At 40.8% G+C, this 22,441-nt stretch overlaps 2 protein-coding genes across 3 annotated transcripts; both read left to right on the top strand.

Annotated features, from left to right (window-relative positions):
- The first annotated feature begins 145 nt into the window (after positions 1–145).
- Positions 146–7,780, top strand: lpl (lipoprotein lipase). The gene is made up of 10 exons (XM_034531224.1): positions 146–396; positions 1,275–1,480; positions 2,077–2,256; positions 2,889–3,000; positions 3,760–4,002; positions 4,533–4,775; positions 5,495–5,615; positions 5,874–6,056; positions 6,151–6,258; positions 6,385–7,780. The coding sequence occupies exons 1-10, from the start codon at positions 294–296 to the stop codon at positions 6,434–6,436; spliced, it is 1,551 nt and encodes a 516-aa protein (XP_034387115.1). The 5' UTR covers positions 146–293; the 3' UTR covers positions 6,437–7,780.
- Positions 7,781–14,074: 6,294 nt separating this feature from the next.
- LOC117730019 (lipoprotein lipase) lies at positions 14,075–21,179 on the top strand. Of its 2 annotated transcripts, XM_034531469.1 has the most exons (10): positions 14,075–14,315; positions 15,133–15,329; positions 15,654–15,833; positions 16,223–16,334; positions 16,426–16,659; positions 17,759–18,001; positions 18,409–18,529; positions 18,790–19,008; positions 19,172–19,279; positions 19,921–21,179. In XM_034531469.1, exons 1-10 carry the CDS (start codon positions 14,216–14,218, stop codon positions 19,940–19,942), a joined length of 1,536 nt encoding a protein of 511 aa, XP_034387360.1. In that variant the 5' UTR covers positions 14,075–14,215; the 3' UTR covers positions 19,943–21,179. The 2 variants fall into 2 exon arrangements, with proteins under 2 accessions (XP_034387360.1, XP_034387359.1); XM_034531468.1 differs by having other exon boundaries at positions 19,172–21,179.
- Positions 21,180–22,441: the final 1,262 nt, after the last annotated feature.

Here is a 22,441-nt window from a genome sequence, read left to right as displayed (position 1 = left end):
TGCAGTTAGTCAGCGGGTTGGGAACGATTATCCTGTCGTGATTCAGAGCTGGGACAAAGTTTAAACTCCGCCTTCTAACCTTCAGCCAATCATGTTTGAATATTCAAATGAGCCACCCATAAAGATGACTTGCAGCGGCAACAGTGACAGACCATAAGCAACTTTACTCCTAAACCGCAACTCCATACCACTTTGTGTTTTGAATCATACGCTTGGATATACAGCCGGTCCGCCGACACCCAGAGCACTTTTAATTCAGAATATTTAAGAAGAAAAAAACACATCTCAATAATATGGGAAAAGAAAATATCTTTTTTTTGTCTGTTTGGATAATTTTGGGAAACATCTTTGCAACTTTTTCTTCTGACCCTGAACTCACCACCACCACTGTGTTTGGTAAGAGCGACCTATCAGCTTGTTTGCCTTCAGTTAAAGAACATTTTTATGAATCATCCGCAGCTCTGGTGGGGCAGCAATTACACGCGGGGATCAGGTTAATTCCTGCGTGATGTTCCGCGTTGACCGAGAGTAACCCCGAGAAACGCGTTCACAGCTCAGGTCTGCATCCTTTTTCATGCCATTCAGGTCCATGTGTGCATGAAGAAAAGCGGCTGCTACTGGCCTTTTGTCTGGATAGAGGAAAAAGACAAAATTAACAGTCCAAAACAAGACTATTGTACAATCCCCCCCAAAAAGCGCGTTATTTTCTACAATGTTTCATTAGAAAGATTATTTCTGCCATTTTTTGGGAGGGATTTTTAAAAACCTAGTACGTTACAAAACAAGACCCAGTGGAATAATCTCATTAGTTTAGGTTGTATCCAGTCTTTTTCAACTGAACTGAATCTCTTAAGGAATTCCAGGCTCCTAACAATATTTTAACGTTTAATTAATTTTATTGTGGTAGAAATACAGTGGATACAAAAGGGGGCGACACAGCCCTGCTCTACGTCTCTCGTGGTTCACTGACACACTGGTGCAATCAGAGGTCATTTAATTTGAGAAAAGCAGCATGTTTCGTAATTTGCATGAAAAAGTTTTCCGTTTGTGGTTTCGGTGCGTTTATTCTGTTCTCAATTTTATCACAATTTGTGATAAAACTGTTTACAAATTGCTGTCTGGTTGTTGTATGGATGCATAGAAATAAAAGGTGTAATAATATTGTTCTACATTTACTGATTGCCTGGTCAGTTTGCCAGTTTGCAATCCTCTACATTTATATCATACCATAATGATCTATCGTACCATAATGCTCTAATTACTATTTGTAACAGTAAACAGCACAGTCACCGGTACTCCCCTGGCGACCACTTCTGAATGGATCACAGACTACACTGACATCGTGACCAAGTTCTCCCTGCGCACCGTCGACATCCCAGATGAGGATATGTGCCACATCGTGGCCGGCAGGCCAGAAACCATCAAAGAGTGTCAATTCAACTCCGAGACACAGACCTTCGTTGTGATACATGGCTGGACGGTATGCTGAACTCAATGCATTTCATGTGGAGTTGTTACCACCATGCAGTACGATAGAAAAGCATATTCAAATCGCAGGTATCGCAGCAGGTCGTTCTTATGGGGGCCTGCTTTGTTAGTTAAGTATTTATTTGTGTATTGTGTAGGTTATGTGCTCTGTTTTGTTTTGGTCCTCTGGTGAAACACTTGTAATTCTCCTCTGGCTCTGAGATGCTTTTGAAGTGAAATTCTACCACTAGTACCAGTTTAAAAACAAAGCCATAAATCTGAACATACAATAGAGTTTGAGTCTTGCCAATGAAATGTTGAAATTGGGAATGTTGAGCCAAGTCTAAACGGATGAGATGAATACAATCGTAAATGCACATTTCCGAGCAGACGGGCTGAGAGCAGTGCGTTAGCTCTCCACACAGAGAGCCTGCATATCCTCCTATAATGGGATTTAGAAATTTAAATATTTGAACCTGAAGACATTTTGGCTTCTCTCCAACCACAACACACTGAATGAGAGGGCCAAGGCCAGAATGAATCACGCCACCCTGCAGCTTACTTCTGAGACGTGTTTGACCATGTGTGTTTGTGTGTGTGTTACTACAGGTGACCGGGATGTTTGAGAGCTGGGTGCCCAAACTGGTGTCTGCTCTCTACGAGCGTGTGCCCAGTGCCAATGTGATCGTGGTGGACTGGCTGACCCGCGCCAACCAGCACTACCCGACCTCTGCAGCCTACACCAAACTAGTGGGCCGCGACGTGGCCAAGTTCGTTACGTGGATACAAGTGAGTGTTTTCATCGATCAGTGTCCAGCCGGCTGACATGGAGTTGACAAACAACTGGAACATATTCTTCTCATCCTCTTTGTCAATAAGTAGATTTGCCACAGTGCTTTTTGCATCGCCAAAAATGTCACTTCATTCTGCGTTAATCTACCAGCAACGAAGTTAGAGCAACCGGAGAATCTGTGACATATTTGCATTTGATGGTGTAATGCTTTTGAGCCCAGTGGTGCTGCTGCGGATATGCTTTCCTACTGGTTATGATTAAAGGCGATTTAAGGCTGTGTCTGTGGCTCACAGCAGCCTCTCATTGCAAAGCTCAGACTTTGTTCAAGCGATTGAATGGCAAAAAGGGGTATTGGCACGACTACCGCTTTCATTTGTTTGTCCTTTTTCATTTACGTCACGTCCAAGTTTAAAGCTTGCAAGGTTTTGGCAAAGCATACAAGTACACAAATGAATCTTCATCTTGGATTATGCCCCAAACTCCATTAACACTTGAACAGAGCGCTTTGCCAGGTACAGCCTCCTTTTAGCTTGAATCCCTCCGGCAAGTCTGTGGGATTCACTTTAAACTGTTTTACGTGATGTGGTCATGTTCTTCTGGCGCATCTGATCCATCTCCTCGCTTTCAGAAAGAGCTGCAGTTGCCCTGGGACAGGCTTCATCTGCTGGGCTACAGTCTGGGAGCACACGTGGCTGGAATTGCCGGAGACCTCACAGACCATAAAATCAGCAGGATAACGGGTGAGATTGTCAATTTAACCAATGGATCATGATCGACCTACTTTACAAACAGTGTGAGCAGAGATCTATATCACTGAGAAGTGTGCCATTGACTTCATCTGTCTCCATTAGAGCAGTGTGTAACCTCCTTCTTTTTTTCTTTTTTTTTGCACGAGCACATTTACAACCATGTGTATTGGGTTTTAGCATCTTGGCTCATTTGACAGACACTTTAATATCTACATTTTGTCTCGGAGCCAAGGAATTCATGCGTGCAAACATACCATAATGGTACAGTAATGTAACATACGGGCTCTACTCATAAAATCAACTGGGAAATATGATCAGCCGGCCATTCCAGGCCCGTATTGTAAGTGTGCTGTGAACCAGTCGGTCAGTATGCGGGTCCAATCCCCCTATTTGTCTCAATGGAGTTTATTGAGCTTGGATATCTCTCTGACCTGCTTCGAACAATCATATGTTTAATGTGATCAAAAGGAGCCCATTAACAACCCACAATTACCACTTCACATTGTCCTGAGCTTCAGTGGTTCTGCAGAGCTGCACATGAAGAAAAGAGACCAAAAGAAACACACACTCAACTGTTTACATGTATCGGATAGATCAGTCCATAAATGTGATCCTTCAAGAGGCATTTATATTCAGCTTTTATGGGTCTTTTATGATCTACAGGCTCATTATTTATGGAGAACTGTGCAAAACAAAGAAATTATTTGGTGAAGCGTCGCTGGAATTTGCCTCCATCTCCTTTTTTAATAGGCCTGGATCCTGCTGGTCCCACCTTTGAGAACGCGGACAACCAGTTCACCCTGTCCCGAGACGATGCCCAGTTTGTGGACGTCCTGCACACCAACACCAGGGGCTCCCCAGACCGCAGCATCGGCATCCAGAGACCCGTAGGCCACATTGACATTTACCCCAACGGAGGCACTTTCCAGCCTGGCTGCGACATCCAGAATACACTGATGGGGATCGCATTAGAAGGCATCAAGGGCCTCCAAAGTATGGACTCCAAACACTTCTCCCTGTTTGTTCCTCAGTACACTTGTGCCTGTGATGATGCTTTGGGTTTGGTTACAATTTAATAAACTTCAACTAGATGACTAGTGGCATGTTGGCTTGTATCTGCCCTGATTATTAGACTCCAGTGGCGACTAATGGAGTGTTTTTCACAGACAATTTATGCTCTTTGGTTTATGTAATGTGTCCCGGAATGTACATGTAAAATTAAAAGCTTAAATGTAGGTTTTCCCCCGGTTGCTCAGACCTGGTGTGTTACAAACCTTCTTTTTGCAACAATGGTGCTGTCAAGATAGCCTTGTGTAGGACACTTAAAGTACATAAAAGCCTTCAAGGCTACAGTTAAAATATGTTTGCCTCCAGTCTTAGCAGCCAGAGATTCATTTTTAACTGAGCAAGGTAGTTGAAGGTTAAAAGTGACACATGCCGTAAAAGCCTCACACGAGGAAGACATTTCCACTGTTGCATGAAAGCGCAGAGGTCTCACGGCGCCTGTACTCTGTGTGCTTCAGATATGGACCAGCTCATCAAATGTTCCCACGAGCGCTCCATCCACCTGTTCATCGACTCGCTGCTGAACACCCAGCAGCAGAGCCTGGCCTACCGCTGCAACTCCAGAGAGGCCTTCAACAAGGGCATGTGCCTCAGCTGCAGGAAGAACCGCTGCAACAAGCTGGGCTACAACATCAACAAGGTCCGCATGTCCCGCAGTACCAAGATGTACCTCAAGACTCGTGATATGATGCCATACAAAGGTAAACGCGGGGGGAGTGGAACATGCAGGCTTTGTGTTCTGTGCACTGCAAGAAAGAAATACTCTGAACTACTGTAGAAAAAGTCTGGCTGGGTTTATGTACTTTATTAGGATTAGTAAGATTCAAGCTAATGGATGCACATACCTTAATAGGAGTAATCCTCCGTGTGTGAGCTGTTGTTGAATGTGCTTAGTGTGGATGTGGCTGCTTGGAGCTGTAATTCATATTAGTACAGTTAGCATTGGTACACATAGACGACACACTGTGTTCACGCAGTTGTAGACATGTAAACAAAGTAGCAGACATTAAGGAGGTCACACGAAGAAGAGGTCATGGGTATTTTAGTTGCTTGGGGCCATGCTGAGGTAATGCGACACCACTGCATGTGATACACTATGAATGGCAACGTTTATTTAAGGAATTTGATCAAAGTCTGCATTATTTCTGTTCAAGGATTATCTTGCTTGGTAAACAGTTATAGTGTAATGGATATATATGAGGGTGTAGGAATGTAACCAAGCCAGGATTTAGCACAAATCTGTGTTTGAATGCAGCACTGTGACAGTCACATGAAGACGGAGGACGGTTACATTAGGCCGATAAAAGTATTGAATTAACTGTGAGTAGTGGTTTATGAGGGATGTGGGCCAGTGACTGAGAGCCCGTCGATCTGCGTGGGATCGTGTCCCAAGTGTAAACTCTTGTTTCTTCTCTCGTAGTTTTCCACTATCAAGTCAAGGTGCATTTCTTCAGCAACGACCAACTGAGCTTCACCGAGCAGCCAATGAAGATTTCTCTGTATGGAACCCACGGAGAGAAGGAGGACATTTCCTTCGTAATGTACGTATATTAAACAGCGCGATTCTTTTTGCAACACCGTCATGTAAAAAAAACAAAAAAAAACATGCATGTGGAAATTACAAAAGAAATGTAAACACATGGTGTTTCGTGAATGAAGACCATAAAGGCACCATTGCTGCATATATCACACACACACACACACACACACACACACACACACACACACACACACAGACAGACAGACAGTCCAAATTGAGCCGCTGACCTTTGAACGCTGCTCTTCTTTTCGCCCCACAGGCCGGTCATGAAAGGTAACACCACTTTGTCGTTCCTCATCACCACCGATGTGGATATTGGAGACCTGATGATCGTGAAGCTGCGCTGGGAGAAGGACACAATCATCAGCTGGTCAGACTGGTGGGGCAGCAGCAAGTTCCACATCAGAAAACTGCGCATCAAGTCCGGGGAGACCCAGTCCAAGTAAGTTCTTTGTCTCCATCACAAAGACGCGATTATCTAGAATAAACTAGGATAGATTTATTGTAACTTTTCTTTTCCCTCCGTGCCATCTCAGGGTGATCTTCAGCGCAAAGGAAGGAGAGTTTGCCTACCTCGTCAGGGGCGGAGAAGATGGAGTCTTTGTCAAGTCAAAAGAAGACAACATGAACCGTAAAGAGAAATTGTAAGTCGAGGAGAAGCTTCGAGTATATGTTATTCATTGTCAGTTATTAATTGATGTATTTCAAAATCCAGTTTTTTCGGAAGCAGAAGCTCTCCTGTTCACTGTTTTGTCTTTTCTTCTCTGCAGGATGCACAAGCTGAAAATGCAGGGCAGTCTTTTTGGGCAGAACACCGCTTGAAGTTGCACTTGAACACACATCATGCGCAGCATCCATCTCTACACACAGAGCCAAAGATGGACCGCACACAGCAACACTGGGAAAGCCATACCAAGCAACTAGACATATACTGAATGCTGCCTTCTTTTTCATTCTTCTAAATCGTCCTCCTGTTGTGCCTCATGACTTTAACCAACACAACCTCATCCACAGTGCTGGAAATCCGTCTGCTCACAAACTCTGTCCTGTCTCTTCGCATATTCTGCTGCTGAAACATGTTACAGGTTTCTTCGTGATGATGTGCTCACATACAACAAATGTACACTTTCAGTCGCATTCGCTGCATACCTTTGTAATCCTTTGTTTATGCTTCTGTAGCCTATGTATATATATATAGGGTTCATACTGATTTTAATGTACTTTTAACCCCTGAAGTGGTGTTTTCTTTGCCTTTGTGAACTTGGATTATTGTTGATGTGTAAATGATTCAGAGTGATAGGCATAATTTAGGCACATCTTTTTGTTTGTTTTTTTGTTTCTTAAATGTGCAAAATGATAATTTTGTCTCTAATGTTTTTCTTTACTGAACCACTAATTACGAACAATCGACCGAGACCAAAGAAGTATTCACTATCTACTGAACGGAGAATCACAGCGGTCTTTGTAAATACATTTTTGAATCAGTATTATATCTATATATATATATATATATATATATATATATATATATATGTATATATATATATGTATATGTATATATATATATATATATATATATATATATATATATATATATATATATTTTAAATATGAGTAATGCGTTAACATCTGATCTCTTGAAGCCGTTCTTGTTCTTTGATTGTATTTTGGTTATTATGTCACTGGTCACTTTAGATGCAGCCATTTAGATGTCAAAGGTCATTGAGATCGCGGTCCAATTCATTTGGGTATTTCTTTCCTGAAATTCAACTGAGGTCACTTTTAAATCCAGTAATGACTAGGTGCTCCTTAATTACTTTATGCATGGGCCAACAGTGTTTCACCTGCAGTAGTTTATCTCATTGACATAACTCTGTCTTCAAAGTGCCTTTATTTTGAAAAGGTCAAATTTCACTTTTTAAAATTGCTTAAAATAAATATTCAATACCTGATAATTGGTGATGGACTGGCCTACATGTTAACCATAATACCCCTCAAGAATACTTCATATTGTATTTATTGAATGTACATTTATATATTTGTATATTAAGCTGTAATATATTTTGGGAGGCTTCCATTGTCATCTGTATTTTCTTTTTTATAAATGAAGCATTTTGTCATTTTATGCACTAGGCTTTGGAAAGATCAATTAAATTCGTCTCCATGCCAGCTGTTCAGTGAATTTACTTTCATGAACTGCGATGCAGTGCACTGTAATAATAAAGAGCCCAGCATGGTTTAATAAAGAGATAAACCAGATATTCAAATATTCCTGACTGCTTCAGTTGCTTTTAGATAATGATTAAATAATCAAAAGAATTGTCACCCTCCAATCTAATGCCAATCAGATAAAAAAAAGCAACGGCCCGCTAGCACCATCGTCATCATCATATAGCTCATCTTTTTTAAAAGCAGGTGAAATATATATTTAAATATCAGCGATCACTCTGAGGGATCCACAGAAGCATCTGCAGGGGGACAGCTTGCTGATTCAGGCGGACACAGTGGGAACTCTTCTACCAAATGGAAATATGAACAAATGAAAAACATTAAACACAGACAACTATTTAAAATGTGCTTAATGTTAAACTACACTCCATATGATCCCAGTTGTGTTGATCAAAAATGTTATTGTTTCTTAATTGATGCAAAATTCCACTCTACTTCAATCAGTGTCAATGCAAACTGCTCAAATGCCTCTAATGTCTTGAACTATTCACATATGTTTCATTAGGATTCTCATGTATATGTATGAGTTTGAGCTTATTTGAACCTGGCGTGATATTCGCTCCTGTCAAGAGAGTTTTATAAACCTTTAAACAACTGAAGAATCTTGTATTTGCAGTATTTCAAACACAAAACCCAGAGGAGCACACCGAGTTAAAAGCACCCTGTGGAGCGTTTTCATTCACACCCAACAGTTCTTGTTCAACATCTTCAATGAATTTTTTTTCTCAAATTACATTTCTAAAGACTGTTATTTTAAAATGCATTGGTCACATGTCATGCTCCTCTTTCTTTGTCATCTAAATTAAAAACACTTTTCCGATGTTAGGGCTGGAAACCACACATCTCTAGTCCTTAAGGGACACATCTCAATGACTGTGGTCATGATTTGGTGTTGGTGGCAGCATTCGAGATATCTAATCCCGAAAGCGAATGACCTCAGCTATGCTTTGCGATTATTCTACCACAGCATTGTGACAAAGTGTTTATTTTAAATGGTGTGATGCTGTAATTAACCTTTTAAGCCCCAAGCCATTTTCTAGGTTTCTGCTCGAAATATCATACCCAAACTAAAAAGGGTGTAGCTCTGCAACCACAAAGGCTATTTGAATAATGTTGGTGTTATAATAAAGGCAACACATGTGGGCTTCTGTTCAATTTCTGTACATATTAGTATATATGTTACTGGTTAAGAGTAAATAAAGATGAAAGACAGCAAAAGTTGAATTTCCAGGTTTGCCTAGAAAAAAAAGCACTTTCAGGATGATTATCTCTTTGAAAGATACACAGAAACAGAAAAGCACATCAGAGGTCATGGCACAATATGTGATCAGTCTCTCTGAAAAGTTTGACTTTGAAAAAGTAAAGCAGAACAAAGTTAGAGAGGTTTTAGTACAGATAAATTAGGCGAAATGGGCATTTGGGCAATTTGAATTTTCTCATGTACCAAACCATATATTTCACTTTTATATTACTTATGGTGTTCAATACATCCACATATAGCAGTCTTTGTTGATTAGAAGAGGAAAAATGATTTTTTTTTTTAAAAGCCAAAAAGAAGCAACATTTGTGACTGTAAGCCCTAAATCGATTCATGTTGCTGTGTTCTTTGGCTCATATATCAGAGATGCTTTGGTGCAGAATGATTTTGAAAAGACATTTAGAATCTGTGTGGAGTCCTCTTGCTTTTTGCTATCTGGCTTTTTCTGATAGCACCGAGCTACGGGTTGCTAGTTCCGGAAACGTGCTGAGTGGGCTGACTCCTGACAAAATGATGATTATGATATTTTCATAATTCTTTCAGTTGGTGTTTGAGTTGTGTGGAAATGGCTTACTGAGTCTTGTAGCCCAAGTTATCTTGTTTAATTTGATGTACAACATCAATATATTCGCTCATATTTATTGTAACATTTTACACAGTCTAACTATGATGTGTAAATAGGCGCACAATTGTGCGCCATGGTGCATAAAGTACAAGTATAATCAACAAATGATTTTTCAGTTGTCCGTGTTTGATGGAACTGATCCGTTTTTATTGAAATCAATACAGCTGTTGACAAAGTCTTTTGCGACCCAAAGCATATAACCTCAACAGCCGTGTATTGCCCTCTGAGACGACCTACATTTTGTATGGTGCCTCAATGCATCCTTTTGAGGACTGCCAATAACATCCGCAGTTACACACGTCTGCTGTTTTATTCTGCCTCTGTCGTACTGCACACTGTGGACTATCCAAGTTAAGTCAACCTCAGTTTACACCAACAATAAAGGCTCAACGGTACAACAGTGTATAGTACATTGGAGAGGCGCGCCCCATCTCCCACATGGCTTACACCTGAGGTGACGGTTGTGCTCCTCAAACACAAAGGTCCTTGTCGATCAGCCAGCATCTGAAGCCACTTGAAGCCCCCATCCAACATGTTTTAATAGCACAGGATTATAGTTGGTTGTTATCACTAAGCCAGCTCTGCTAGAAATTCAAAACCTATTGCGTAACACGTAACCGATCAACAGTATGAGTATGAAAATGTTGTATCTCTGATTCCTCAAGCTGGTGGATTAGTTCCTCGGAAAGAGATTCCCATAAGACCGCTGAAAGGCAGGAACGGCATTAAGAAACCGTTGAGAACTGTAAGAGAAAGGAGTGAGACATTGTATGAACTGTAACTAATGCAGCTTGACATCTGCTCCTCAGGTGACAGCAGTTTTCAAGTTTAGAATTGATCAGATCTTCAAGTGATCAAATCTTCAATGGACAAAATGTTGACTTTCAAACACGTTTCCCCTTTTTCATTTATTACATAGGATACCAAAGAAATGATGATGCATAATCACAGCTTTCTCCTGAGAGATCCCTCAAAGACATTTCTGCATGTTGAGTTTCTCATAGACCTCTAAGATCCACTGGCTTCTCCAGCACTCAGTGGAAATTCACAGCTTCAATGGAGAGTCTCCACTGAGAATGAGCTGTTTCAAAAAAGAGTAAAGTCTAAAACTTTCCGTATCTGAAAGTATTCAAAGTTTATCTGACATGATACTAATTCCAAAAGCAGTAAAAATCATATTGCCATAAAAACAAACATGTTAAAGTTTAATGAATTGGTTACATCGTCCACAACGGAACAAAACAGATGCACTGTGGAAATACTCCATGACTTTGTGTTGTTCGTGGACGGGTGTGTTATCAAAGCCACGGAGGTGACGTTTAAAACCTGTTCCTGCTCAGACCTGCGCCATGAATCTGTACTGATCCACAAACGATTTACTGTGTGTGTTTGTCTTTAACCGACGTGAATGATCAGACTTGTATTTGTACAACATGCGATCACGTGCCATACCTAGAAATCAGTTTAGGAAATAAATCTTAGAAAAGCAAATAGTCTGCAAACTTTGTGTAGGAGTTGCTGTTTGTCCACTCTCCTCCCGCTCTGCTGGCACCGACACATCTCTGCTGTGGAGGTCTGGCATCCGATCCACTCTGCTCTTTATCAAATCCTTGTCGTCACGGCTGTGTATTCACAGGAATAGATATGCAGTCACTGCTTTTTCGAGGAAAATGTTATGTTCATGGAAGAGAAAGAGCTCATGAAGCCAGCTGGGAGAGAAGACTTGTGTTTGTGTGTATGTGTGTATTACACTGTGTGGACTGCACCTCTTGAAGCAGAGCAGCTCTCAATTAAACGGCAGATATTTTTGCTGTTTTTAAGTAATCAAAGACTTAAGACTTGTCCTTGCATGTAACTTATTCATTACATTCACAAAAGGCTTGAACGTAAGAGAATGGTTAGTAAAGAAAGTCGATCGTAAACTAGAGTGTAAAACAGGTAATGTAGGGGCCACCCTCCGGTTGCCCCTCAGGTTAACATTGTTAGCACTGCAAGCTGCCGGCTCAGCAGTCGCCATGTTGGGAGCTTTATGGAAGCAATAGAAATGCTCTAAATGTTGAATGTTGCATCTATCACAGCAGCACTAGCAAAATATGCAGGTATCCACAGTACTTTCATCCAAAAATAATTAAAGAAAATTCCTTTGAGAGAAATATCAGTTTTTATTACGCTGGTATCATTTAAAATTAGCTACAATGTCAAGTGTTACCATGTCAGTAAACCCTTTTCTTCAGTTGAGCAACAAGCTTGTAACTTTTCAACCATTGCCTCATCGGCCTCCTGCCCAGTTTATCTTGGCATCTCGAGCCAGAGTTTTGGGCAACAAATCCTCCACTATGAAGCCAAGTACTCTTGCCCGAATATTAGCACACAATCCCCAGATGGCATTTAACAGCATTTTTACCCAGTTAGTGAGTGAACTGCTTCATACAATAGGTCAAAGGTCAGAGTTAAATGGAAACGATGGAATCTCTGTAATAGCTGTAGGCGATTGCCAGGTGATGGCCAAAGCTTTAATGATTGCGAATTGTAACACACACAAATGTTGCTGATGCTTGATACCAAGTGTGTTTCGATTGGTCGAGTCGAGTGTGCCAAGATGTCACAACGGCGGAGTTGAGTCTGAACACTGGAACCTGAAAAAGACTTTTAGTTTAATGGTTATAAATTACATTATTAATTATTATTAATTAATGTTGTAAGTAATACTATTTACAACATATTAGATATCTATTAGGATATTCAGATTCAAATAGTTAACCTGCCACAAGAATGTAGTCTACATTTCTTTTAAATGTTTATTTAAATGTATTAAAATTGTTTATAAATAATACAAAAGTGGAAAGAATCATTAACTCAACTTAATGACTTAACTCCATTGATGTTTACACATTAAAGTCTTGTATGGGAGTATTGCATATGTATGGCTGTATGAAGCCATTTATGCCTCCAGCAGGTTGTGTGCAAAGTGTGATAATTTGACTCAAGTGATGTCACTTGTCGGTTGGGGCTAAAGTTTGAATGAGAAACAAATCTGGGGTTGTGGAGTTAGAAGGAAGTGAGCGACTTAGACTTCTGTTGCCTCGTCATCTCTGCCTGAGGCTCAATGCTCAAGGTTACAATAGCATTACTAGCATAATATACAGATGGCCGAGTTGCATTGTGGGTAATATAGCTGCCATGTTTTGAAGGAAGAAGAATGTATGGGTTTTTTGCTCCATCAAATCAAATCCTTTTTCCTTTTGCTGTCTATCGTGAGTCAGAGTTATAGGAATGCAATGCTAAATCTGTTCAGTAATCTTTTAATAACCCATGATGCATAGTTAATGACGGCATTTTTTTAAACAATAGAAAGAGTTAAAACCTGATGCTTGCATGCTTTCAGCACACTATAAATAATAATGCTTGATGCAGGTTTGTGTCTCTTCTGTATTCTCTCTCTCTGATGTCTGCTCGTTGGTGCCATGACAACAGCAGATCAGTGAAAGGGGCCCCAAAATGCCCCTAAGGGGCCTTTATGTCCAGCCGAGCTGCCTGCGTCCTGGAATGTCAGGGAGAGTAATCACTGATGAATTTTAAGACCTCTGGTTTAATCTCTTGTCAGATATTACAGTCAGTGTGTGTGTTGCTGGCTGCAGAAGCAGGTCATGAGTGTTTGAGTTAATGAAATAGCCGACTGTATGTTTGTGGTTACTACATGGGGGTCAGCCTTATTTGTTGTATTTCATTATTTCTTTCTTGTTGTGAGGCACTTCATTTAAGAAAAGTGCTTTATAAATAAAGTTATTATATTGTTATGATTATTAACTTCACCCGATACAGCCCAAGCGAGAAAGCGAGAACATGTGAAACTCATCTTGGTTAAAATTGCCACACATTTACGACAGTCTACCATTTTAAATACGTCTTACATTTGTTTGTTTTTAACGTCTTATTTCTTGCAACCGTCTCATCGTCATCTTTTGTGCAGCACATTCTGTCTGTTTTTTTGTATAACATTCGCTGGATGAATTAATGTGTAGATAGTTTCATCTTTCCTGCAGCTAATGGAGCAATCATTCTATCAATTAATTAATCAATGAAGCAACAAAAAAAAAAGGAAAGCAATTAAGCACCGAGCCCAACATGCAGTACAGCAGCCATTTTCCATGTTGGTGATGGAAACAACACGAATAAAGTTAGAGACACATTTAATACATTCTACTGGTTTTATTGAGTCTTCCCTGAGTTAATTATTCTCCTAATGATTTACCAAACACAGACTTTTCCATCCCCCTGCCCGCAGCAGCTCAGCAGCCAATGGCTGGTCAGAGGTGCTATTTAAGACTCGGGCAGTTCAAGGTGGTTCAGATATCAGCGCTCTGAGCGCAACCGGACGCACTGAATTATCCTCAGACGGGAATACAGAAACTCTTCCGCCTCGAGAGCCGACTGATTGAATTCATTCCTCGAGACATTTGTTCTCCAAACGGAAACGGCTGAACAAGCGATGAAAGCGTGGCGACTTCGGTTTCTGTACTTTCTGGTGTTGAACGCAGCTGTGCCGTACGTGACGTCTCTGGAGGAAGAGCTCACCGATTCTATTTTTGGTGAGTTCGCCGGTTCGAACGCAACTGTACGGGTCACACACGTTTTGGGCAAAGCTGCAGGATTTTCAAGTGTCTTAATGTACGGCTCATTCCTTTTTTTGTGTGAGCTGTGTGTGTGTGTGTGTGTGTGTAGTTTGGACTCCGACAATAAAATGCACTGTTTATTGTCTACTGTGTGTGTGACGTGTCTCTGGTTATCTTTGCGCTTCTTTCATGGCGAATATACAACTTTACTACTTCTTGTCTGTCAGAGAAAAGTTGCTTTTCACTTTCAGAGAGGAACACCGTGAGCAAAACATGCAGCCTACTAAATGGTCTCATCATAATTTCAGTTATCTAAGTGCAGTTTTGATCACTTTTTGTTCATAATATGGCCCCCGAACTGCTGCAGTACCTTGTCAATGTAATGGTCTGTATGCTTCCTGCGTTCACCTCCCCCACCCCCCACTCTGAAAACCAGCACAGCCCCTGGTTGAGTCGAGTCAGCTGACTGTGCCAGGACCACTTGCACCGATTATAGTCGGTGAGGTGGCAGGAACAAAGCTGGGTAAAGCTCCCTGTGGTTTCCATGGAGCTCAGTCTGACCAAGTGATCCCCTGTAACCTTTTAGGACGGATCTTGTCTGAGGAGGGAAGCTCATTTACTGAGGGGCCCTCAGGGGCCGGGTCTTATTGGAGCCATTCCCTGCGTTAACTAGTCAGGCGTCTCGGAGAAGTTTAGATCAGCTTTACACATCTGACAAAAACCCCGGCTTGACGGAGGGGCTTCTTCTCTTCTCGTCTCACACAGCTAATTGGTCGTCCTCCCTCTCTTTCAGATAACTTCCTCGACCCCCTGAGAGACTTGTTTGACCACAAGGATGACAGCAATCACACTTTCGCCAAATTCTCCCTGCGCAAACCATCGCATCCCGATGATGACCTGTGCTACATCGTTCCTGGCGAACCCGACTCCCTGGCGGCCTGCGCCTTCAACAGCACCTCCAAGACCTTCCTGGTAATCCACGGATGGACGGTGAGTGGAGCCGCTTCAGCCTGCCGGGACCTGCCCCCGGCCCTTGTTCACTTCACTCTGCTTGGGTTTAGAAACAACACCTGTGACTCGGAGTGTGTTATTAGATCGCCAAATTCCGGAGCCATTAAGTCTTAAATTCACCGAACCAACTTTCTTGACAAGCAACAACATGTTGTAGTTAACACCAAAGAACGTGCTGTAAAGATGAGCTGGACTAGAGGTGGCCATTAAGCTAATTGTCCCTGAACTCCATTTAATTACCATTAGTTTTATTAGTATATGACATGGGCATGCATTTAAAGTGTAATGTTGTCTGCTCAACAGTTGAGTGGGATGTTTGAAAGCTGGGTGGAGAAGCTGGTGTCAGCGCTGTACGACAGAGAGCAGACGGCCAACGTCATCGTGGTGGACTGGCTCGCCTCCTCACAGAACCACTATGTGGTCGCAGCTCAGAACACCAAAGAAGTGGGACGCGAGGTCGCCCTCTTCATCGACTGGATCGAGGTCAGTGGCATAGTTAATAACTGTAAACGTTTTTTTTTTTTAAAAACACTTAATTTACAAATGGTCATGAGTTTTTCCAAAAGGGAAAACAAACCTGTATTTAAAAGCATTACTCTTCACAACAAGTTAAAACACTTTTACAGATAATGTAACCAATAGTACGTTTTTGTAGTAGACCCTGTCTTGTATCGTAATGCAAAATAGTACTGTTCAGGTACAAGAGCATGCTTGCTAAACTAGCTAGTAAACTCCATAGTCACATCCATTTTCATATATTTAGTCACTTTGGAAGAGGATCTGTCACTAAAAAATCTTGTTATGTTTACTTTAATCCACGAAAGAGAGTATTTGTCAAACTGATTTTCCTAAGTCCTATTTTCACTTTAAAGGAAACCACCAACATGCCTCTCGAGAACATCCACCTGATTGGCTACAGCCTCGGGGCTCATGTGGCAGGATTTGCTGGAAGCCACGCAACCAATAAAATCGGAAGAATAACCGGTAAAAAAACAACAACAACAACGATGTATTTTGATAAGAACCATCAGTTAATTGGGAGTGAATTGGTTTATTCATCTGTCTCTGTCTGCAGGTCTGGACCCAGCTGGTCCTGACTTTGAGGGAGAGCATGCCCACAGGCGTCTGTCCCCTGACGACGCTCATTTTGTAGACGTCCTCCACACCTTCACGCGGGGCTCCCTGGGTCTCAGCATCGGGATCCAGCAGCCTGTCGGCCACATCGACATTTACCCCAACGGAGGAGGCTTCCAGCCGGGTTGCAACCTCAGGGGCGCGCTGGAGAAGATCGCTAATTTAGGGTTATTCGGTGAGAATGACTTACTGTAAAATGTAAAAGCGTGAACTTAGTTTAAAACAAAATGATTTAAATTCTATTTAGGGTTATTGTTATGGACTTAAAAGTACTTACTGATTTATACTTCTCCCTGTAAGATTTCTGAAATACTTAAGACAAGTTTACAGATAATTTTCCATAGCTCGTTTGTTATGATAGTTGACAGCTGATAGTTATTATTCAGCAAAAAGTCTTTCAAATATCATTTGTTTTTTAACCCCCCAGGCTGACTCATGATGACCATACGTGTTGTTTTACACAGGCAAAAAGCCTCATTTATATGTTGGCTTCACATAATAATGCATTATTCAATATTTCTGCGCAGTCATTGTTTTGCAAGTAAGTATGTCCCAAGTCAAAGGTAGGCAAGTCCTGTATCCTGAGTCCTGAGTCCTAAACGAGTCATAATGATCTATTCACAAAATGTAATTATATACAGTATCAAACTGGGGAATTAAGTGTTGATTTGCTGGGAGGAAAAGCCTAGACCTTGATTGAGGTAATGTCGGGGAATAAATAGATTTGTGCAACACTTTGTAAATAACACACCTTTTCATCTTTTGGCTTGAGTATTTTAAGCCCAATTCCAAGTGATGTATAAGTCAATGGTTTTTAAAGTCCAGGTTGAGTTGCATGTCTGTTTCGATTTTGTCATGTCGGGGCTAAAGTTGTCAAATTTGTGACTTGAGTCCAAGTCATGTCACCTCTGCTGCTAAGTATTTAAACCAACCCGAAGACAATAATGTATCGGCTGCAAACAAGTTACAAGGCACATTTTTGTGAATATTAGTAGAGACACGTAGAGTTTGTTGTCCAGAAGCTCCAAACACACTGAAGCTACTCGCTGCCTGTCATTAGTCCGTTTTGGGAGTGAACGTTGTTTCCGTCAGTCGCACAATGACCCTATTTACACCGGGCTGAAAATAAACAGAGGGCTCCAAACATGTCTGACGAAAGGTCGGATACAAGGTCAGTCTTTTTGGCTTAGGGGGTTGATGGGTCAAGCAAAAGCAACACCTTGATGTCATTATGTATGTGTAATTAAACACGGTTCCCTCTCTTTCCTCCTCAGCTATTACTGATGCAGTGAAGTGTGAACACGAACGCTCAATCCACCTGTTCATCGACTCCCTACTGAACAAGTGGGAAGCAGCCAAGGCCTACAGATGCGGCAGCAACGACATGTTTGACCGTGGCATGTGTCTCAGCTGCCGGAAAAGCCGCTGCAACGCAGTGGGCTACGACATCAGTAAGGTCCGCAAGGCGCGCAACGTTCAGATGTACACCATGACTCGAGCCTCCATGCCTTTCAGAGGTCAGTGGACTTTATCCGCCGGGGTGTTTGTTTTCTTTGTTGTTGTCCCGTGTTCAAATGAACCTCAGCGAGGTCTCGGGGTGTCCTTGTCAGGGCAGAAAACATGATGAAAAATGATAACATAACATATGACCCGCATGCTAAAAAACGTTCTGCATGCTGGTGCCCTGGTGTGAAGTTGCACAATTGTCCGACTTTTATTGTTGCAGTAACAAGGTCCAATGGCTAATTCCTAAATACACACTTCTAAAAAATATCCGAAGAAGTGATTTTAGAGGAACCTTTCTGGTGGATTTCACAGAAAACGTCTGATCATCTGCAGCTTAGTTTCTCTTAACCAACTAAAATCTAATTTGGAGCAGTGTCATGCATGTTTAACATGTTCCATGCACTCTCCTCCTCTCCAGTTTACCACTATCAGCTGAAGATCCACTTCTCCAGCCAGGTGAATCGCTCAGAGATGGAGCCGTCGCTCACTGTCTCGCTGTTTGGAACAAAAGGAGAGGTGGAAAACCTGGAGCTTAAACTGTGAGTGGGTGATTTGAAAAGCTCCATAAAAGAGGATAACAGCACTTGTGGTTTTGTAACAGTCGCACAGTAATCAAAAGAAACAGCATGAAGTAGAAACTATAAACGGTGATATAAACCGCAGACTTGGCATCATTGGCTCTCACTATGTGGGGTTACATCACGGTTTATGGTGCAGTGTTTATGAGGCTAAGCTAAATAAAATATTCCTACTGGCTACAAGTGGAACACTGACATTTCTCTCTGTTTTTATGTGGCAGAAAGGAGAAGATAGCGACGAATAAGACCCATTCATTCCTGCTCGTGACAGAGAAAGATATCGGCGATCTGTTGATGTTGAAGTTTAAATGGGAGGAGACAAACGGTTGGTCGGCCTCCAACATGTTAAAGATGGTTTCTTCTTGGTGGTCCGGTGACTCAGACAGCGCCAACATGGAGGTTCACAAGATCCGCATCCGAGCTGGCGAGACCCAACAAAAGTAAGATGTGCTATATTGGGAAAAATACCTCAAAGAATACTTGTAATGTGACATGAAACACACCATTTGTAGCAGTAGAAGTAGTACAACATCTTGCCATGGATTAAGCCATTTCCGTGGATGCTCATGCAGATAGTTTGTGTTTTATGACTTTCTTTTTCAGGATGGTGTTCTGTGTAAAAGACCACGAAGCTCAGAAATTAACACAAGAGGTCACATTTGTTAAATGTAAGAATACGTGGAGGACGAACCCGAAGCAAACTCCGAAAAGGTATGGTACCTTATGCCGTTTCCCCAATCGCCGATAAAGGGACACTTTATTTTTTCAACCTGGAGCTCGCTTTCCCATGATTTCGCAACACATTCTCCCTCCCGACTCGTCAAATACCAACACTTGGTTTCAAACCCTCTGGTGTCCAGTTTTGGACGTGTTAAGGGCAGCATTGTGTCTTTTCAAAATAAACTTCAGTCCTAAGTCTTGTTCTGAAATCTTGTGTCTCATCCACATTTTGTATAAAGCAGCTAAATATTCAGCCATAACAGTAATAATCTTTTAGATAACGCCGAGCTACGCTTTCTGTAATCCAACACAACAGACTTGCTGGCACTCCTCTGACTCACGTGTGCGCCGTGGTCTTCCAGGAACAAGACTCAATAACAAAGAGAAAGCGATTAATAAGCATTAACAATGATTCTGGCAACAGCAAAAGCAAAAGCACTTTTAGTGGACCTACAGTTCCTGTTGCTGGCTGCAGCATTTTAGCTCAATAATACCAATTAAAATTAAATGGTTGTCCTTTTTAGACACAAAAACATGGAGGGGAACAAGGTCCAGGTTTTAAAAACACAGTTGGCCTTTCACACTACTGTTAATGCTTTTAAATAAAAAAACCCACTTTGCTTGTTCTGTAGAGTGACTCTGGAGAAACACTGACCTTGGAGAAAAGAATCCACCTTTGAACGCCCTTCAGCCCATTTCAGCACTTTTTTAATTTATACACTTGTAAAGGTGTGTTGGTTATTTAAAAAGAATATGTGTGTATACTGTAAAATATTTATGTGAAGAAAGTTTTTTGTTTTTATGATACTAACTGTAACTTCGTACAATAAAAGTAAGAGCTGTGGTCATTGGTGCATGCCTTGTATCCAGAGACACAGATACTGGTAACACCAGAGACTCACATACTGAGAGGTGTGACTGGATTTACCTTCATAGTTCTGGAGGTACTGATGTCTCATTGTGTAAAGTACCTCAAGTTAAATTTCATATTGCGGCCGCTGTGAAGAATAATATCTTCTTTGTGTTCATGGAGGCCTGCAGGCACTTCTCAAAAAGAAGTACAAATCACCATGAAGATTACTTTCTTAAGGTTTTTATTGCAATAGGGTACAGTTTATTAATGTATTATTAACTGACCGCATTCACCACTGTGGCTCACTGCACTGTATGTGACGGTGGGACCGGTAACAGTGTGCCTTACTGTCGACTGGCGCCAGATGAAAGCTGCCGCAAATGTAACTTGTTTTAACTTAGTTGCTGTTTTTCACCTCTTTGTACTCGTATTATTGTTATTCTATAAACCTTTTGAAACATTTGAACTTTCCAAAGTCACTGCTACACTTCTGTAAAATGTTTCTTTGAAGCTGTTATCTCAAATAAGCACCGGAAATTTTGTCCACCATAGTTCTATTACAGTTTTATTGAGGCTCAGTGTGAGTAAAACACCGTTATTATGAATGTAGTCCTTTTTGTTTTACTGTCTATCACAAGTCTCTCTCGACTGCAGTTTCTTCTGTGCATTTTTAAATCCGGACGAATGCTTTTTTGTTTGTTTTACGTTTCCAGTTCTGAGTCAAATCTAAACCGTGGCTGGTTTGATATCGGTACTGTGATCATCGTGACGTCGTCTCCACCTACTTCAGCAATGTTGAAATGTTTTTTTTTGCACTGAAAAAAAGGGGAGATTGCTAAACCGAGTTACTTGTAGAGTTATGTAAATACCATCACACAAATGTTTGATTTTTGTTGTATGGAACGCTGTTAATTATATATTTGTAGGTTCTGGATGAATTTAATCTGTAAAATGTGCATTTTGTACATATTTGTAAATATTCTCTGTAGTGTTGAAATTCTTTCATAAACCAAAACTGCCACTTGGGTGGTCACCCTGAGCCCGACTTTTATTTTCAGTGTTTGACAGTGAAAAACAATAATAAACTGTACAATCATAAAGATGTTCCTTTTTATCACTCAGACCAGCGCAAGGTTGTTTTATTCCATTTCTTATTCATTATCAGTGGAAAACCTGTTTGCGATCCAAACATGTTTGACAATTTAAACTCTCCCATCTGTTTTTGATAGAAAAGTGCGAGGAATTGTTAAATTACACCAAACAATCTTCATGATTTCTTCATGTCCTTGTAGTTGTGACGCCATTTTGTTTGGCCAACTGTCAAGGTGACCCGAGAGACGGACACGATCAGGAGAGCCAGCTTTAGATTCGTCCCCACATAAACTTTGTAGTTGTGACATGTAAATCATTAGTGGTGGTGTTCAAAGGAAAAGCACATAAGTGTTATCAGTTAAATGAACTTGTGATATTTACTGCTTTATACACAGCAGTTTATTGCAGTGGTTCCTAACTGAGGGGTCGGGTAACCTCCAGTCCACCTGGGGGGCCGTGAGATGATTATTGGGGTAGAAAACTAGTTCTGCTCCACAGATTTGTATTTTTTGTACGTTCTCTAGACTTTGTTGTTTTTCTAAAATAATGAAGTATTATAATATAATGTGTCAACAATGTTCATGCAAAATGTTAACCTTTCATTAAAATAAATGTATTTGTATCTATAGCAGTACAACTGAAATAGGAACTCTAATAATGTCCCTCTGAAGTAGGGTTATTATAGTAAACTAAAACTGTAAAAATAAACAGTGAATAATATTGTTAGTAAACTGACACTTAAGAAAAACAATATCCTTTAAGAACAAATATAAGCTAAACTGAAACGATATTACCTGGTTAAAAAATGAAATACAATAAAATAGAAATGAACGTAAATTCCTATCAATGTAATAATTTTAGCTATAAAATATCACGAGATCGCCCAACACCGCAATTGTTTCACATCTGACAATAAAGTAGAGCAAATATTAAACATAAATATTGTAATCCTCTAACAATGTTGTATATGTAACTAGACATTATACCTGGCCCTAATTAAAACAAACTAACTACGATAAAACTACAACTAAACCTTTCTAAAAAACTTAAATAAAGGAAAAATAGCAGAAGCATTTTGAAAACAAACTAATAAATACTAATAAGGAATTAGAAAATTCGGAACTGTTACAACAAAACTCTGAAGCAAATAGCAATAGAAGTAGAAAGTTGCGTAAAATGGAAATACAAAATGCGAAATAGGAAAAACA

This window comes from Cyclopterus lumpus, chromosome 4 (assembly GCF_009769545.1).
Source record: "Cyclopterus lumpus isolate fCycLum1 chromosome 4, fCycLum1.pri, whole genome shotgun sequence".
NCBI lineage: Eukaryota > Metazoa > Chordata > Actinopteri > Perciformes > Cyclopteridae > Cyclopterus > Cyclopterus lumpus.
This window is presented reverse-complemented; position numbering and strand designations above follow the sequence as displayed.